At 34.6% G+C, this 19,289-nt stretch overlaps 1 protein-coding gene across 7 annotated transcripts in view; it reads right to left on the bottom strand.

Moving 5' to 3' along the window:
- LOC130027372 (platelet glycoprotein 4-like) overlaps nucleotides 1-19,289 on the bottom strand; it is a 253,284-nt gene that overhangs the window by 13,173 nt on the left and 220,822 nt on the right. For 5 of the 7 annotated variants that reach the window (XM_056118093.1, XM_056118091.1, XM_056118090.1 and 2 more), the window contains exons 2-8: nucleotides 13,837-13,927; nucleotides 13,128-13,339; nucleotides 9,838-9,998; nucleotides 6,469-6,616; nucleotides 5,015-5,194; nucleotides 3,728-3,819; nucleotides 1,795-1,841 (exon numbers count right to left, since the gene is read on the bottom strand). In XM_056118093.1, coding sequence (XP_055974068.1) covers nucleotides 1,795-1,841; nucleotides 3,728-3,819; nucleotides 5,015-5,194; nucleotides 6,469-6,616; nucleotides 9,838-9,998; nucleotides 13,128-13,247 — 748 coding nt within the window. In that variant the 5' untranslated portion in view covers nucleotides 13,248-13,339; nucleotides 13,837-13,927. Of the gene's footprint in view, nucleotides 1-1,794; nucleotides 1,842-3,727; nucleotides 3,820-5,014; nucleotides 5,195-6,468; nucleotides 6,617-9,837; nucleotides 9,999-13,127; nucleotides 13,340-13,509; nucleotides 13,634-13,836; nucleotides 13,928-19,289 lie in introns of those variants that run through there. The other 2 variants (XM_056118094.1, XM_056118095.1) reach the window with 2 other exon arrangements.

Raw genomic sequence — 19,289 nt, 5'->3', positions numbered from 1 at the left:
TCAATTCTACTGAAATAAACATTTGTTGAAGCTATTAAATTTCTATTATGGTTGTTACACACACTAGATATAAAGAAATAACTAGATAACTCCCCCTTTGCTTCTAAAACAAACATCATCAGTCACAAGCCACCATGGAATACGTGTACTTATTTGGCTCTTTTTCTTTTTAACCTTCTGATTTTGTATGTTACACCTTTGACAGTGAAATTAAACAAAAGGCTATAGAGCAATTGTCCATGCCACTGAGTGAGACGAATATTTAAGTTTACCTTAATCTACCAATATAGTTTATTTGAACTGGGATTCACTATCTTCTTAAATACCTTAGCCACTATAGAAAAATAATACACAGAAAAGTTGGGAAAAATCTCTGATTTGAAAGTACAGAAAAAAAATATATAAGGAAGGAGAGAAATGAGATGGGTAAGCAAGAAGACAATAAAGTCACATAGGGGCAAGGGTTAGTAGCCTTGGACCTCTCTATATGTAAAGGCAAAGATCTGTATATACCTAAATCACTAGACCTAATATTTAACAACAATTAAACTTAAAAATGTGTGTTTTAAGGATCCAGGTTTGGGACTGGGAAAGAATATGGGGTCCACAATGAATTGGGATTGGAGTTAGAAAATTGTATGTCTGAAAATCTTTTGCAAACAACTGCATAAATTACAGTATCTAGATTAAAAAATATACATTGAAAAATATGCAAAAATTATTATCTGAGACTGGACAGATGACTCAAGGAATGGGACTAGAACCCATTTTTTTTGGGTAGCCTATACCTAGCAGTGCTTGGGGTTTACTCCTGATTCTGTGTTCAGGGATCACTCTTGGTGGGGTTGAAGGACCATAAGAGGTGCCCAGGATCAAATTCAGTTGGTCGCATGCAAGATAAACAACCTACTCACTGTATTATTGTTTCAGCTCTCAGCTCACTACCAAGGGTTGGTCCCAAAAGTGCTTGGGGGACCATATTGTGCTAGGGATAAAACTCAGATTTTGTACATTCAAAGCATTCTCTTAGCTGTTCAGTTATCTCTCCAGCCATGTACAGTATTTTGTTTTATTTTATTTTTCATTTGGGGGCATACCAGGAAATGCTCAAGAGTTACTCCTGGATCTGTGTTCAGGAGTGTACCTTGGAGGTGCTCAGGGCAACATACGTGGTGACAGAGATTAGAACCATGGTTGGTAGGAATCATTTAAGAGAAGTGTCTTAGATTCCGCACTATCTTTGTGACACAATGTATAATATCTTATAAAGACATGACTAGTAACTACTCTCCAAGTTTTTAAATCTTGTTCTATTGTTAGAATAGAACAAGTGGTTTGGTTTTCAGTTGATCAGGTAAAGTTTTACAAAGAAAACATTTTTTGGGGGGAGGGGGTCACACCCTGCGATGCACAGGGGTTACTCCTGGCTCTGCACTGAGGAATTATTCCTGGTGGTGCTCTGGGGACCACATGGGATGCTGGGAATCGAACCCGGATCGGCCACATGTGAGGCAAAAGTCCTACCTGCTGTGCTATCGCTCCAGCCCCAACATTTTAAAAATTTTTTAGTAATGATATAAAAGCTAATCCTTGGTGACTGATCTTCAGAAATCCCATCACATTACATAATTGTCTAAGCCTATGCAAGAATGAAAATTATACATTATGCTTCTGCATATAAAGATTGTTAATGCACACTTTCTATTTTCAGAACATTCTGTGTATGACAACAGATTTGTGGGAGATATGGGAATAAGTTCAGTGTGATTATCACTACAAAACAAATGCTCTTACCTGTACCATTAATCATGTCACAATAACTTTCCCAAATAGTAAGATTCCTTAGGGACAAAAAGAAAAATGAATGAACAAGCATTCTTATTAAAAATAATTTCCTATTACTTTGATAATACAAGTATTAAAATAATAAAGGTTAGATGGGAAAAATATTAAACTAATGTTCTATATCATAGAACATTGATAATTTTACTTGAACTTTCATCTTGTTGAGATAAATTAAGAGCCTGCTACCATTAAGCAACCAGGAAAGTTAAAAACTGGAAAATCTTGTAAATGAATTAGACCCAACGTTGTTCTGAATAAAAAAGAATTGAGAAACATTTATTAGAAATATTTAGATGCCTAATGTTGGTAGAATTTCTTTAATGAGAAAAATTAATAATATGGTAATCTGTTAAGTGTTCAAACTTAATGGAATGAAAATATTAAATGGGCAAAAATAGTCTGTTAAGTGTTCAAACTTAATGGAATGAAAATATTAAATGGGCAAAAATGTAAGCTCAGCAAAAGGGAGTATGGGGAAACAAAAGAATGTTTACCGTGCCTGAGCAACAGAGGAAAAAAATGTAGATAATGTATACTTTCTTCTCTATCAACTTTTGCATAAGCGGGAATTAGATTTAAGACCTTTTAACTTATACTCCAATATTGAAATAAATATATTTGGGAACAATACAAACAAGAATAATTGTATATTGCTACATTTTGGTGAAATAAAAACTCCCTTCTTCCCACTGTTGACATGTCATTCAGTGGAATGTCAGTGTAAACCATTTTCTTTAAACACAGTAAGTTATTCATGATATGTTTGAGCATTCTATGATTAATTAAGATAGCATTATCTTAAATTTATGTAAAATTATTACTCCAATTTGTAGTGTTAACATCTCTCCTGAAGCCTTACCATAACGGAGGAAATGTTGATATTCCTCAATATATAAATAGGTGATTTCCCATGAAATGAACAGTTAGAAGTGTTTTCTTTCTCCACTAGTCTTTTCTAGGAAAAACTGTTCCTTTGTATTCTATAGAAGATAAAGTGCTATTCTAATGAATACTTAACTTTGTGAAGCTAGACATGGACTTCTTAAAAACATTTAATCTCTTTCAGTTTTAATTCCTTCCTTTTGTTTCAGGAAATAACAGCTTTAACATGCATTTATAAACTTTGAGGAAAAGAATGTTCTTTTCCTTGGTATTTATGGACCTTCTTCCTTTTTTTTACACATATGGTAAAGTATATATATATTCCAGATATGTAGAAAGCAGGAAAAGAAAGGAAACAATGACTCTGGACATTACCTCATTTACTACCCTTATGAAAGAGGTAGTCTATTTTCAAGTTTTGTTGTAAATTTTAGACCTGTACTTGAATTACTAATTTTACTTAATAAAGGCTTAAAAACTTGACTTTTCAATATGTATCATTTGTTCAGGATAGTTTTTTTCTAATACTGGAGAATCATGAAATGTTTGCATGTATTCATTTATCTTTATAGACACATAAGATATGCTACTACTGGTACAAACACCATTTTTTAAAATTTTATAAGCTCGATTTTAAAAGTGAAACAATAGTAAATATCTGTAGACAATTGGTTTTGTATTAGTCTTCTCCCTTTACACCTGTGATTATCCAATTTTATAGGAGGATTGTAATGGTAGTTATGCAACAAAGAAGAGAATAGCACCTTTGTATTTATTTTATATTTAAGAGTCAGCACATAAAAGTAAACTAAACCCCATGTCAGACGCTGAACAGCTCTGTGCTGTATATTTGGTAGAAGTAAAGGTTACATGGCAGAAGTCTGTTCAGAGTGAGATGCAAGTAAGTCTTTTTCATAGTTGGGCCCTTCTAGTTGTCTAAAAAATGCCTTCCCTACCTTAGAGAAGTCAAGTATCACACTTACACTACCTTGATACTTACTTTTTGTCCTTATATGTGTCAATTATACCAACTTTGCTGACGTCATCTTTTCCACTGAACACTTTATAAACTCCATCTACTGTATTATTGTACTGAAAAAATAACCCACATAGAGTTACTTCTAAAAATAAAATAAAAATTCATTTACTCTTACATTTCTCACAATGATTATTCATCATTATTTAAAATTATTTGAAACGTATATATGTGCATATATATGTATATATATATGTTCATGGTAAGGTTTCATCTCACTGATATTAAGCATTTTTAAAGGATTGATTATCAAGGGTACCTAGAAATAAGTATTATATTCAAACAAATAAATAAAATAAATAGCAAATAGTGATATGGTTCAAACTCCGGTTTCCTTTGTTTCAGTTAAGTGAATACGGCAATTTTAATCACTATTACTTTTGAATTCACATGAGGGGGTTTTGAACAAAAGGAGAGAGAAATGAGTTTTCTAAAGGAACCCTAAATATTATAATCAATAATTGGCTACTAAAAATTAGGCAAACAAAACTTAAATAATTAGCTAAGGTAAAAGTATGGATCTTTAAACTAAAAATAACTGAATCTCTGTTCCATTAAGGATTTCTACATGCAATTTGACATTCTACATATATAAACTTATAACAATATTATAAACTGTCTAAAAGTAAAATAAGAAACTGAAGTGTATAGCTAAATGTAATATACAAATTCCAATGCATTTTTCAACTTCTAAGCTGTAGGGTCCAGAGCTATAGTACAACAATGACTTCTCTTGTCTTGCATGCAGCCTACCCTAGTGGGTATTCCTGGCATTCCCAACAGACTCCCAGGTCTTGTCAGGTAAGATATCTGAGTGCAAAATTGGAATTAAGGTAAGCCAGGATATGGTCACAAAACCAAAAACCAAAAATCCACATAACAAAACAAACAGGAAAGCTTCTAAATTGTAAGTACACCACTAAGTTCACATTTTCCTCAAGAGCAAATTGCCATTTCAATAAATGTGAATCATTAGAAGTTTTAGTTGTTCAATAGGTTATATGAAATTGTCTATATGAATAAGTTTTTAATCCATTAAAGTTTGGCATACTTTACTTTCAACCTAGTTGTCTCCAAGTTTAGGTTAAGACAAAAAATTTAAATTCAAACATGTTTATCAGATATTTAGGAAGGAGGAGTAATCAGGTGAAAACAACACAAATTAAAGTCTGCAAATTAAGAAATTATGAATCACCACTGCTTCTATATTCAAGTAAAATGTAACAAAATCACACTTTATTTGATACTCACAGGATAAAGCAGTCCGACTGTGGTATCAACAGGGTACGGAACCAAACTGAGGAATGGATCCTTATAACCCCACAACAGCTCTTTCACAGATCTCCTTTGGAACATAGCGGATTTTGACTTTTTGATAAGTGAATTGAGTACCGATTGAACAAATGCATTTGGATAAAGATGAGGTACAACCTACAGAGAAAAAAAGAGGAAAAAAAAGTGAGAGTAATGTTGAAGACACCAATTGGAGCATCTGACTTTTAATAAATTATAAGGTAAAGGTAAAGGCCCTCCTGTTGATCGTCGATTTGCTCGAGCGGGCCCAGTAACGTCTCCATTGGAGACTTTGTTGTTACTGTGTTTGGCATATCAAATACTCTCGGTAGCTTGCCGGGCTCTCCGAGAGGGGCGGAGGAATCGAACTCGGATCGGCCATGTTGGCCGCTTGTAAGGCGAACACCCTACCACTGTGCTATCGCTCCAGCTTTATGAATTACTAAAATTATATTTCATAAAAAGCTGTACCTTTAAATTACAGCCAAAACTTGCCAGAAATTAATGTATAATTGCCTCATGTAAAAGGCACCTCTAGATAACTTCTATCATATCTTTTGCTTGTTTTTGTGAGCCATGTTTTCTAATCTAGTAATTATTAAAAATATAATGATCATGTTTAAGCTAATAAGACTAATTCTTCTCCCCATTCCCTTCATATATTAAGTATTTTTAGTTCTAAATTCCTAGTTCTGACTTCCCTAGGTTATAAAGTACCAACAACTTTATAAGTATGTGGAAAAGTATGTGATTATTCTGGAGACAAATATTTTACAAGTCCTATAATTTCACGGAGACTAAAGAAATTGCCCACTTGGAGACCACTCCAGATCAGGGGTTCAGCTCGAGGACCCCGGAATGTGGTGCCATTTGGGTTCCATGCTGCTGGGAACAACAGGATCATTCTGGTAGTGTTTGGGATCCTTCAGGCCTTCACCTACCAGTTCTCAGGAGCCATGTGGTGACAGAGAATGACCTAAATTCCCACATGTCTCCAACTCCAGTATATTTTTTAAAATGATGTGTTTTGGAGCCAGAGTGATAGCACAGCAGGTTGGACACTTATCTTGCACGCAGCAAACCCGGTTTGTTATCCCATATGTTACCCAGAACCCCACCAGAAGTGACCTCTGCATGCAGAGCCAGGAGTAAACCCTGAGCAAAGCTGGGAGTGACCTTCTCTAGCCCACCCCACCCAAAAAAGGATCTGTTTTTAAGTGGTGTTCTCATTCTGCTATTGCTCTATGATTTTATCATCTTGGAATTCACTCTAACTTCTTTTAAAATTAAAGACCTAGGAAGGAACACATATTATTAAAATGACAAAATTTAAAAAATCAATAGTTATTAATGATTAATTTACTTATTAAGAGTGCTAAAATATCTCAAAACAAATATTGTAGTTTACTCACTCCAACTGCCAGATTGAGAACAGTATAAGTATCATTCTCTGTTCCAACTGATAGTGATGGTTCAAAGATGGCACCATTAGGTTGTACAAAGGAGACTTTGTGGTGCTCAGTGTCATGGGTTATATTCTGCTTGGCTAAATAGCGAACTCTGAAAAATGGAAAGAAATTAAACCCTAAATATTTGTCTTATATGAATGTTAGGATTCAAATGCCATTTATTTACATGACAATATTTTTTGGTATTTTTTAAATTTTTATTTATTTATTTACATTTAAAATGTTTTATTAGTGAAACACCATGAGGTACAGTCGTAGAGTTACAAATTTTTGTGCTTGGGTTTCAGTTATACAACGATCGAGTACCCATCCCTCCACCAGTGCCCATTCTCCACCACCACTAGTCCCAGTATCTCTCCCACCCCGCCATCCCCCCATCCCACCTTGCCTCTGTGGCAGGGCACTCCCTTTTGTTCTCTCTCTCCTTTTGGGTGCTGTGGTTTGCAAAAGAGACATTGAGTGGCAGTTATGTTCAGTCTATAGTCTACTTTCAGCATGCAACTCCCATCCTGGGCGGATCTTCCCCACACCCTTTATTTGGTGCGCCCTTCTCTATCTGAACTGCCTTTACCCCTAGAGTGTGCGGCTGGCCTCCAAGCCATGGAGTAAAACTCCTGGCATTTATCTCAACTATTCATGGGTGCATAAAATATCCTGAAAAATACTTTTCCAATGAAAACCTTGAGTTTTTGTACTCAGTGATAAAGAAAGTGAATTACTCATTATACTCTTATATATCTGAATATCTATCATGAGAATTAAATAGGAAAAACAGAAAAATATATGGGACCAAAATGTAATATCTCAGTTATAATAAATATATAAATTACTGATGATGTCTGGCTCATGGTGATTGTCTAATAAGTATTTTTTAATGAAAAAATTAATAAATGGCTAATATTCTTTCAAAATTTATAATGATTTAAAGTGACGTTTTATTTTTACATAAGTTTACAAAAGTTTCACTACTCTTGTAGCAATTGGAGAATATGTAAAATTCTGAAATAGTACTAAAAGACTATAAGTAATAATTTACCGTCCTCTTTCATAGAATTGTATTTTTCAATTAGATTACATAACAAATATAAAACCAAGCTCCTGGAAGAGAACAATGCAGAGTCTCCTGCCACCGTGCCTGGCTGTCCGCACCTGGGCCCCTTGGAGGGCAGCGGGTTGAGTTTCCTTTTCCTCCCCGAACAGAACCCCAGCAGCTGAAGACCTCCAGGACCCAGCCACAGCCATGCTGAGACCACTCTCCACATGCTAGGACGAGCCTCACGCATGAAGGAACTGGAAGAGGAAGCTAGGTGTGTGGGACCCAGGGCTGAGATCTCCAAGCCTGCTCTGTTTGGGACTGGGCCTCTTCCACCCAGAACCCCCATCTTCCAGTAGCTAGACAGTTACACCCACCAACTGCCGTGTAACCTCTTCAACAGCCAAGATTCAGAGACTATAAAACCAAGCTCTCAGCCATGACTTCTTATTGTCTAGTTCTTGCTCTCAGAGAACCCGGCAGGCTACCGAGAGTATCCTGCCCGTATATATGTCTGACTGGGAAAACCTGTAAAGGTGATTAGAGGCTGCCCCAAAAGCCTCCATCCCTCTTCGAGAGGCCAACAAGCTACAGGGTGTATCCTGCCTGCACGGCAGAACCTGGCAAGCTACCCATGGTGTACTTGATATGCCAAAAACAGTAGCAATGATGGTCCTTATTCCCCTGACCCTGAAAGAGCCCCAAATATGCCATCAGGCTCCACTAGCACGTGACAGGGATGAATGGAGACATTACTGGTGCCCACTCGAGCAAATTGATGAACAACAGGATGATAGTGATGATGATATAACAAATGTTGAAATTAAGGCGTCTACATTTTTAGGATAATATGCATATGTACAATCATTTATTGAAATAATAAGATAATAATCATCCAAATTCTAGTTTACTTAAATAATGCTTTCAAAGTGTCATACCAGTAGATGGCACTACTAGGAGAAAAATCCTTAAAACTGAAGCCCGTGTTTAGAATAGGTGAACACAACAACTTTATTTCTCTTTTAAAATTAAGAGCATTTAGAGATTTTGGAAAGTTTAAGTTAATAAGGTTGAAAAAAAGAAATTTTTCTTTGGATTTTACTGAATATTTCTCTCTTTCCATTCCTGCTAAAGCAGAGTGACAAAAAAGAAAAAAAAAAGGTTTATGTTGAATCTGAGAACATGCTGACATGATTATAAAATCCTCAAAGGGTTGGTATAGGATAAAGTTTATATAATCAGGATCTTGATACTGGCAATCTCATACCCATGTCATATCTTGTCAAAGTATAGTGAACTATCTTTAGTAGCTGAATAAGCATGTCATCCTGTTTGAAGAAGGACATGACCTGCTGGTTTCAAGGAATACTTTATGCAGATGCAGAGTTAATCATTTTACAGGTATGTGTGAATGGGAACAAATTACACATCAACTTTTTTTAAAGTAAAAATTGGAAAGTTTTGTTGCATTTTTTTACTCTAGTTCTAATTGTATATGATGAGTCTATTCTAAAGTGCAAAACTATAAAAAGCGCGATGAAATTTCAGTATATTTAGAGTTAGTATTAAGAAAAATATTAAAAAACTACCAAATATAATCTAGATGACACAAAATTTTATATAAATAGAAATTCTTAGTTAAGACTGCTGTGGTGTATAATTAATTTAACACCATGCTTCTTAAAATTGTATGCATGTCAGAATCACCCAAGTTTATAAAGCACTCACATCACCATTATCCAAACCAAGTCCCTGATTCATTTGTTCCAAAATGAGTCTGAGATTTTGTATTTTCACCAAGATTCCAAGTGATACAAATGCTACTGGCCTATGAACCACTCTTCGAGAACCTCTGATAGAAATGCATGTTTAGTTTAGGTTTTGTTAAACACCTCAGTGTCTGATAGCTTTACTTTAAAATCAGAATGCATATTTCAGAGTTGGTGAGAATACATGTTGCAAGCACAAAACATCTGAAATTCTTAAATGTAGGTCAGTAATCAAATGCTGCCAAATTTATGTTAAATCTTTATTTCTTATAATAATTAATTCTTGTTTTCTATCTAGTCATAAATTAAAAATATTTATTTTCCCACCCCTTCTAGAAAGTGTAACAAATGCTTTGTAGATTAATGAAAAGAAAATAATAAAGTTCATTTCAACTCAATGGCATTTATCAAGTGAATAAGGTTCATTTCAACTCAATGGCATATATCAAGCAGTATTCAGAAATACTGTTCTTACAAAACAGGGATATTTATTTAAAGGAAATTACTCACTTGTAAGTATAAGGTCCTCTTTGCTTAACCTTAATGCGGCTGCTGTTAGCTATCACATCTTCTGGATTTTGCACATCAAAGATCCAAAACTGTCTGTAAACTGTTGTGCCAGTTTTGACCCAATTTTGAAAGGCAATTGTACCTTCTTCAATGACAACTTCCTATGAAAAACAAACAAACATGAGTTATTTCTTTATATTAAATATGGGCACTTCTAGGGGTTTATGACCTTTCATTAAATAGTATAAAAATAAGCACAAGTGTTTTATTCATGAGAATCTTTGTAACTTTGATGCACACTTGCAGCATAATTTTTTTAAAATAGTTATTATACTAAGTTCTTTTAGTTAAACATTTTCGAAGAGGATCTGTGAGAAACAGTATATGCATATCTGTTTATATCGGCAAAATTTACAGTGACCCTAAGCCAACATTGCAAAAGCAGAAAAATTTATTAAGCAAACTTATTAAAGCTGTTTAGAAAGTTCTTGCAAGTTGAACATTAACTTTTCTTTTTCAAAGGCTCATATTAATGAGACAAATAGAAAACCTAGGGAAATCTAGTGCTATTGGAATATTTTGTCTTTTCAGAAGTTAGAAACTTCAGAAGATAATTACTTGTTATATCTAAAATTAAGAAAAACAATGCTCCTGGGGGAAAACCACAAATCTCTTCCTGTCAATTTTTCTCAATATACTTTTCTTAACTTTCAATACATTTACAGCTACTCATTATTTCTACTAGTTAGTAGTACATGTTCTAAAAACAATACCAGTTGACTTCATTATTATTAGGTTACTAATTTTCAAAGAAAAGGAAAAAAAATAAGGAAGTTGCTTTACTTTCCTGTAAGACCCAATTCCTCTTACAGAGATGATAGACAAGAAAAATTAAATTCCAATGAAAGAATAAAATGTTAGAAATATTCTTTTGCTTTAGTAGTGATAAGAAACCTAATCCCTAAAGGTCAATTTTCTTTTTGGTGAACTAATGGAGTTATCACAGGTGATCTCCTGACTTCCTTTGGCATGAAAGTTTGCATGTTCTAAGTCAGAAGTCTATGAAGCTATAGAAATGAACAAAAGTGAATTGGTAGGAGGCAGTGTTCTGGTTAAGTATCTAAGAAAAAGTTCTTAGGATGGAAAGCTTCAACTTAATGTGCTAAATGAACAGGAAGTGAAGTATTTCACAGAAAGTGAGCCTAAAGAGATCCATGAATAGAGGAACAACCTGAGCTATTTGTTTCCTTCATCTGAAAGCATCAATTCATAGAATGATAGATCAGGAAAGAACACTAGACATCATTATCACATTTTCTAGTAGAGAATGCTGAGGTTCTGAGAAACGAGGTTTCTGGTCAAAGGCAATCTTACAAAGAGAAGTAGATTTAAGATAAGGTTTATACTATCTGACCCTTAGACTAGTCCTTTTTCACCTCATGGTGTTAATACCGCTCTTTCCCCATGACCCTCTGTACTTAGTTGGTAGAAGACAAATTATGTTTCATATCTTCATATCTTATTGCTTAATGTAGAGAATAAGATAATTCCTTAGAGGAACACAGTGCAGCAAATAAAAATTTCATTACAAAATCCTATGCTTTTGCAATCCATTTGTACTGGGGAATTTGTAATTGAAAAAATGATGACAGACTAATAATTTTTGCAACCCAGTCATCATTTGACTTTTAACTTGCTTCTAAAATATCTTATTTATTTCTACATAGACTCAAAAAACTATATTAAAGACAATATTTTATACAGATTATTGAATTACTATAGGCTATTCTCCTAAAAGTAAAAGTATTTGATGAAGGTATTATAGTTGAACTCTAGAAGGTGAAAGCTAAATTAACTTACTCATTTCAGAAATTTTGTGAGGGAAAGTCACATGCAGGTATATACATATGAATATTACTATTTTCATAGTATAAGACTCAGACATTAATGTAATATAAACTATTTTTTGTACTTTTTAAGGCAATACAGTTTTAGTTATTACTTAAAGGAATTTAATAATGATTACTGAATTGAAAGGGGACTGTAATACAATGACTTGGTTGAACAGAAAACCTAATTCTAATACATGCTTATTCAATATAAAAACCATAATTGTTTCAGGTCTTCTAAAAATCACAAAAATTGTTATTTTTTTTATCTGGAGATGAAATTAAGAATGATGAACTGAATTAGTCAATGCGTTAGACCATTTAATCCTATCATTTTCCAGTAAGTGTTTCTTAGAGAAAACATATGTTTGATACAGTATGGATAATGATAGTAATAAGTAATTTTGAATAATCATCTTATTTCACTTTAATCTTGTATAATTTATATACCACCATAATTTTTTGGACAAAGAGAAAAGTATTGAAGTTATCAAAATAGGCTTACATTTCTCTAATTTTAACATATGCTTTCAAATTGGTATAGAAATTCCTAGACTTTAGGTCCAAAATATCTTACAAGTTTCTTTAATTTTGTGGTGCTGGGAGGTGCATAACCAATGTTGTATAGAGTCAATTTATGGCTCTGTGTTCAGAACTGGCCACTGGCAGTGTTCAGGGAACCATATGTGGTGCCAGGAATTTGAACCAAGTTTACATCATCTGTAGTGATGTAGGGTAGCAAGTGCCCTACCTCCTGTACTTGCTCTCTGTTTCTTTAATTTTAAAGAGAACAAATGTTTTATATCTTGATGAATATTTTATAAAATATTCTTAAATTTTTGTGAATTTAAAATTGGATCTAGACTAGTTAGCTTCAGAATTTCAGATCTTTAACTATATTTTAAGCAAATAACAAAATTATAGGTACAAAATATAATAAACTTAAGGGTCTCTCACTTGACAGATAAGTACATCAGAATATGTCCCTGAATATAACTACACAGACTTTGTAGACCAGATTGTTTCTGTATATGAACTATAATTTTACTTTCTCAGTGTTAACCAATGCAACTACTTTCATAATCTTATCCTCATGAAATAAATTTTTCATTTAAAACCATACTAAAGTATTCTCAATTAAGTCCAAGCAGTTATTTTTATAAACCTACATATTATGTTTTTCCATAATTTTTGTATTTATAATGAATAGTGCATATATTCATATATTTATGACAATAAATAATAATAAACATATTTGATTTATAATATCTCTATCATGGAGAGATCCCTCTAAATTGAAGACACAAAATTTATATTTACCAAGAAATATAAACAAGGTGCTCTACATCAGAATGACATCTACATCAGAATGACAAGAAATATACTTCAAATTACTTGTACCTTTGCAACTGTCTTCTTAACTAGCATATCTCCCACCGGCATAAGAACACCTCCAAACACCGCCAAGACTGCACCAATAACAGCACCAGTGATAAGTCCACAGTTTCGATCACAGCCCATTTTTCTAGTTCAGAGCAAAATTAAGGTGCAGCACCCGTTTCTTTTAAACTTCTAGTACTGATTCCAGTTATTTTTAAGAGTCTGGTTTGTCACTAAAAAGAGATCATAAAACAGAAGATTAAATATTAGAAAGAGTAGGCCAAAGTACAAAGAAAACGCACATATCAGATAATTTTGCCAGTTATATAAACAAATGCTATTTTTTTTTGTTTTATGAAGGTGATTTTTGAGATCCTCCCTTTTATTGCTTTTATCTACTTACCAGTGGAAGAAATAATAAGCATTGGAACATAGACCAATGAGTCTACCTTCTATTTTTGTTTTTCTTCCTATAGGTAATCAACACAAACAAATCTTATCTAAGAATATGTGCTTACTAAATGTGCTTACTGGATGTACTCTTAATCTCATCCATCTTCCCTCTGTATGAGATGCTTGGTTGCATTTCATATTCTATCTGGCTTCTCCACCCAAACATGGTAATCCACACCCTTCCTATTCTAGAGTTCCTTTGCAAAGTAAATCTAGGATACCAATGATTTCTCAGTCAAATGGAAAATCTTAATCACAGATATTTTCTTTATCATACCTTATTCACAAATTCAGCAAGATAGGAATTCACAGGAAGTGAAATGATGAATCTCAGAAAGAAGCAGTTCTTCTAATCATTTGTAAATGATCTGTTAAAACAAAAACATGATAAATTGGGAAAATGTTAGATTACTTTTTAGAAATATTTAAAAACATATTCTGTGATTTACAACATTATTAATAGTTTCCTATGTGCATAATGACAACATCACATCCCTCACCAGTGTATCCCGACCCTCTCTCAAGTACCCGAGACCCCTCTTCCTAAGCTTTTGCCCTCAACTCAACAGCGTGTGTCTGTATACTCATTACGTTGCCTTTGAACTGTTTCAACCTTGCCTTATATCTTTAAGTTCTATGTATGAGGGAGATCATTCTGCATCTATACCTTTTCTTCTGACTTCAGTTAGCTTGATATCCTGTAGTTTCATATATATTGTGGAAAATGTATGATTTTGTTCTCTTTTAGAGCTGCATACTATTCCACTGTGTAAAATACCACAACTTCTTGATCCTGTGTCTGTAGTTAGGTGTTTGGGTTATTTCTACATCCTGGCTATTGTACTAAGTACATCTTTGAACATAGGTGCATACACATATATACACACATATACTATACACACATATATTTATTTATATGAATATATCATGATCACGATCATCCAGTTGTTCATTGATTTCCTCAAGAAGGCACCAGTAAGCATCTCCTTCGTCCTAGCCCTTGATATTTTAGAAAGTGCCATATTCAAGGCTCTTTCAGGGTCAGGAGAATGAGACCCATCATTGTTACTGGTTTTTGGCATATTGAGTTACTGGTTTTGGCATAGGGAGTTTGCCAGACTCTGCTGTGCAGTGCGGGCAGGATGTTTTAGGTAGCCTGCCGGGTTCTCCAGAGTAAGAACTAGATAATAAGATGTCGTGCGGCTGCAAATGCGGTCGTGCGCTTCCGGGAGCTGGGTTTTATAGTCTCTGGGTCTTGGCCGTTGATGGGATTACCTGGTGCCAGAGGCAGTTGGTGGGTGTGATGCCTACCTACTGGAAGATGGGGGTTCTAGATAGAGTAGGCCCAGACCCGATCCAAGCAGGCTTGGAGATCTCAGCCCTGGGACCTGCATGCCTGTGTTCCTCTGCCGGTTTCTTGCCCCCGCGCCTAGCTCTCCTCACCGGGGCCCCTTGGAGGGGGGCAGGTTGAGTTTTCCTCCCTGCCCCGAGCAGAGCCCAGGCAGCTGAAGACCTCCAGAACCAGCCACAGCCATGCTGAGACCACTTTCCACATTTTCATATATATATATATATATATATATATATACACACACACATATATACATAGATGCATATATGTATATATATACATACATATGTATATATATCTTGGCTATTATACTAAGTGCAGCTATAAACATAGGTGTATATACATATACACAATATACCCACTCACCCACATACACACAGATATAGATATAGATATATATCCTTTCAAATTAATGCTTTTATATTTCGTAGATAGGTACCAAGAGGAGGCATGGCTGGATCACAGACAGATTACTTTCTAAGATATCTAGCATTGCACTATGAAAAGAAAATTCCATTTTAATCAGTGCTGAATTCATCCTTGAACTGATTTTATCTTGTAAAGTGTTGAAAACACTACAAATTTAAAAGCATATTTTATTTTTGGGGCCAGAGGTATAGTACAGCAGGTAGGGCAGGTACCTTGCACATGGTCAACTCAAGGCCAGGGCACCCCATTTGGTCTCCCAAGTCCTGCCAGAAGTGATCTCTAGTGCAGAGTCAGGAGTAAACCCTGAGCACCTCTGAGTATGGCCCCCAAACCGAAAAAAAAATGAAAAATAAAGTATACTCTATATTCAAGTTATTTGTAAAAAATGTACAAATAATTGTAAGAAAATACATAATGAGTGCACTGTAGCACTGTAGCACAATCTTCCTGTTAACTGATTTGCTTGTGCGGGCACCAGTAACATTTCCATTATGAGACTTATCGTTACTGTTTTTGGCATATCGAATATGTCACGGGTTGCTTGCCAGGCTTGCTATGTGGGCAGGAGAGTAGCTTGCCAGGCTCTCTGAGAGGGGTGGAGGAATCGAACCCGGGTTGGCTGCATGCAATAATATATCAAATTCATATAATATCATAAATATATAATGATCTTGCTTTAAGTATTAGTAATATAAGGATTTTAAAATATGATTATATAATTGAACATATAATATATAATATAATAATGATAATTGCATTATTTGTATATAGTAATTTTCTACTATAAATTATGATGTAATAAATACTGAGGGTGAAGTTTTGCAAGCTTGAATAATTATAAGTGACCTATATTATTTCCAATACAAAAGAAAACTGCATGTGCCTACAATATGTCATTTACTCTTTGTAGCCTCTTATAGTCACGAAAAGGTAGAATTGAATTATTTTGGTTTTATTTTTTACATTTTGCCTATGTGTTTCAGATATAACAGTGGTGCTCAGGGGTTTCACCTAGCTTGATGTTTGGGATTATTTGTGGTAGAGCTTAGGGACCATATGGGAATCAAACTCAAGATTCGGGCATGCCAGCAATGCAGTATATCCCTTATTTCTTTCCTGGATGCTACAGTTATCTTTTTAACTGTTATGGGGAACAGACATGCATTACTTGATAAGCCAATGAAGTGCTGGGGATTGAACTCAAGGCCTCAAATTTGCAAGGTATTTTCTACCTTTGAATCACATCCCCAGCCCGGAGCTGACTTGCTAACAGCTGTTAGAATTGAAGAATGAGGAATAAATTTGTTATATCACATAACATACTAATTATATTGGCTTTGGTCAGGATTGTCATAATTAAATAAAACAATTTACATAAAGCTGCTAGTAAGAATTGGATATTATCAAGTAGGATTTTCTTTGCAAAGTATAATTGTATATAGCTCGTAACATTTTTATTAAAACAGTAAAAGCTAGAGATAGTATTTTGATACTTTTCATACTGTAAATAAGTATTTTATTTAGGTCAGCTTATTAAGATTTTACTGAATGTACATTTCATAGTCCATCTCTCAAATTTCACTTGCAAGAGACCTGAGAGATAGTACAGAGGGTAGGTATGGCCTTTGCCTTGCATGTGGTCACCCTAGGTTTGTCCCCCAGCATATCATAAAATAACCCGCGTGCAGTCAGGAGTGATTTCCTAAGCACAAAACAAGGAATAATCCCTGAGCTTCTCTGCAAATGACCTCCAAACTAAAAACAACTAAAAACTAGGCACAATCAAAATATGCCAATAAACTTGTCACAATTGGAGTGAGTAGATTAAAAATCACATCAAATATGAGTTGGCACTTTTGCTACCTGACTTTGGGCTAGCTAGTTAGTCCTATCTATCAATTGCCTCATGTAGAAAATAAGATGCTAACTTGAGATAGAGGTTTTTAATTCAAGTAGCTGAACTAGTTCCTATATAGACCAACAGACAGAATAATTATAAGAAAAGTTTGGAGAACCCAGAGACCCTGATTCCAAATATGACTTCCCCACTCCCATTTAATGTAGACTTTTCACACCTATGGGAACCCCCACAGGACACTTTGTGGAAACCAATGGCTTGTCAAAACCATGAAAAAAATCCAAAGGAACTCTGAAACCCTGATTTGAATGTCTGGAGTACATATTGTCCTCCAAGCACAGATCCAGGTTTGGCCCCTAGGCATGGAGCCAGCCATGTGTGAGACTAAGTACTTCTATGTATTCACTCCACAACATATAAATAAATTAAAAAATGTAATGTGTAGAAAAACTCTAAATTTAATAAAATTTAATGTGTAAACAATGAGTGAAAAACATAAAATTACACAGCATTAAAATATTGTTAATATTTAGCGTTTTTAAGATTTTAACTAGATATGTGTGTATACATAAAGTTAAAATATATAATTCCCTTATTTTTTAAGAAAGGGGAAAAATGTAGAGAAAATTCCCAGAGTTAAAATCCATTTTGTTCACATATAGCAGCATGCGTATACTTGAACACAAACACAAAGTTTTAAGTCTTACCATTTTGAAAAAATATCTAAGGTTTTTATATACTTCACAAAAATTATGCAATGTTAATGTCAGTCATCTGTAACTGACCAATATAAAGCACTAAAAATTATAACTGTCTGGTTGTTGAAAGGGCCGGAGAGATAGCTTAGCGGGTAGGGCGTTTGCCTAGAACGAGGCTGACCGGGGTTCAATTCCTCCGCCCCTCTCTGAGAGGCCGGCAATCTACCTGGGAGTATTCAGCCCTGACGGCAGTGCCTGTCAAGCTACCCGTGATGTATTCAATATGCCAAAAACAGTAACAACAAGTCTCACAACGGAGATGTTACTGGTGCCTGCTTGGTCAAATTGATGAATAACATGAGGACAGTGACAGTGACAGTGGTTGCTGAAATAAATCCTTGTACATATATTTCCTCTTTTATTCTTAATATTAAAACTTAGGTGTGAATCCAACTTTTCCCCAGGATCATTCTCTTCCCCTGAAGTAACCACATGCACTACAAGGAAGTGTTCCTACAAGGCAAAACATTCTAAGAATATTCAGTGGAAAACCCAGTGGGCAGCATGTCTTTCAGTGCCTCTTTCTAAAAACTGAAACTCGTTTTTATGCTTTCTGTGGACTCATAGCCCAGCAATGCAGAGCAATAGGGAAAGGTCTTAGTAATTCCTAGGTTCCATCTGCTTTGAATTTAAAATTCAAGTGAGAGTCTTTATTCCTCCCACTGTTATTGCATCAAGTTCTTGGAAAACAAAAGCATTAAGTAATTTATCCTGTTTAATCACATGGCTTGTCAATTATTACTCTAACCGTGCTCTGAGGATGTACAAAGAAAATAAAGATTAAAAGTATTGATCGAATAACTTCCTCAATCCATTAGGGAGAGCTGACGTGAGTTCATCTATTTTTTTTTCTTCAAATTTTCAAACTTTTACTTCCCTAATACAAGCTTCCAATTAGCAAGGTATTTAAGTTGACATAAATTGGGTTAATTTTTAAAACTTTTGAGTTTTGACATCCTGAGTAATCAATCATTGCTACAGTAGTCATACTGGAACACTTGCATCAGATTACTAAGGTTAGGAAGGCCTAGCATACTACATAACACATGCACCACCCATAAAAGAGAAAAATTTGATTACATGGCATAGCCTATTCAACTAATTTGTCTGCAGAGAAAAGGTGTCTTTAATTCACTTTCTCCTTCTTCTTCTTTTTTTTTTTTTTGTGATGCTGGTGTTGGAACATAGGGTGTGACATATATGGGCATGCACTCTACTACTGAGCATATTCCCAATCCTAAAATTTAGCTATTAAAAACATGAAAAAATTGTTTATCCAAGTATACTTGTTTTCCCTTTCCCCTAATTTTTCTTTTTAGGTTTTTGATCCACAC

This window comes from Sorex fumeus, unplaced genomic scaffold (assembly GCF_029834395.1).
Source record: "Sorex fumeus unplaced genomic scaffold, SorFum_2.1 ptg000037l, whole genome shotgun sequence".
In the NCBI taxonomy this organism is placed as follows: domain Eukaryota; kingdom Metazoa; phylum Chordata; class Mammalia; order Eulipotyphla; family Soricidae; genus Sorex; species Sorex fumeus.
The sequence above is the reverse complement of the archived record's forward strand: the minus strand, read 5'-3'. Positions and strand labels throughout refer to the sequence as shown.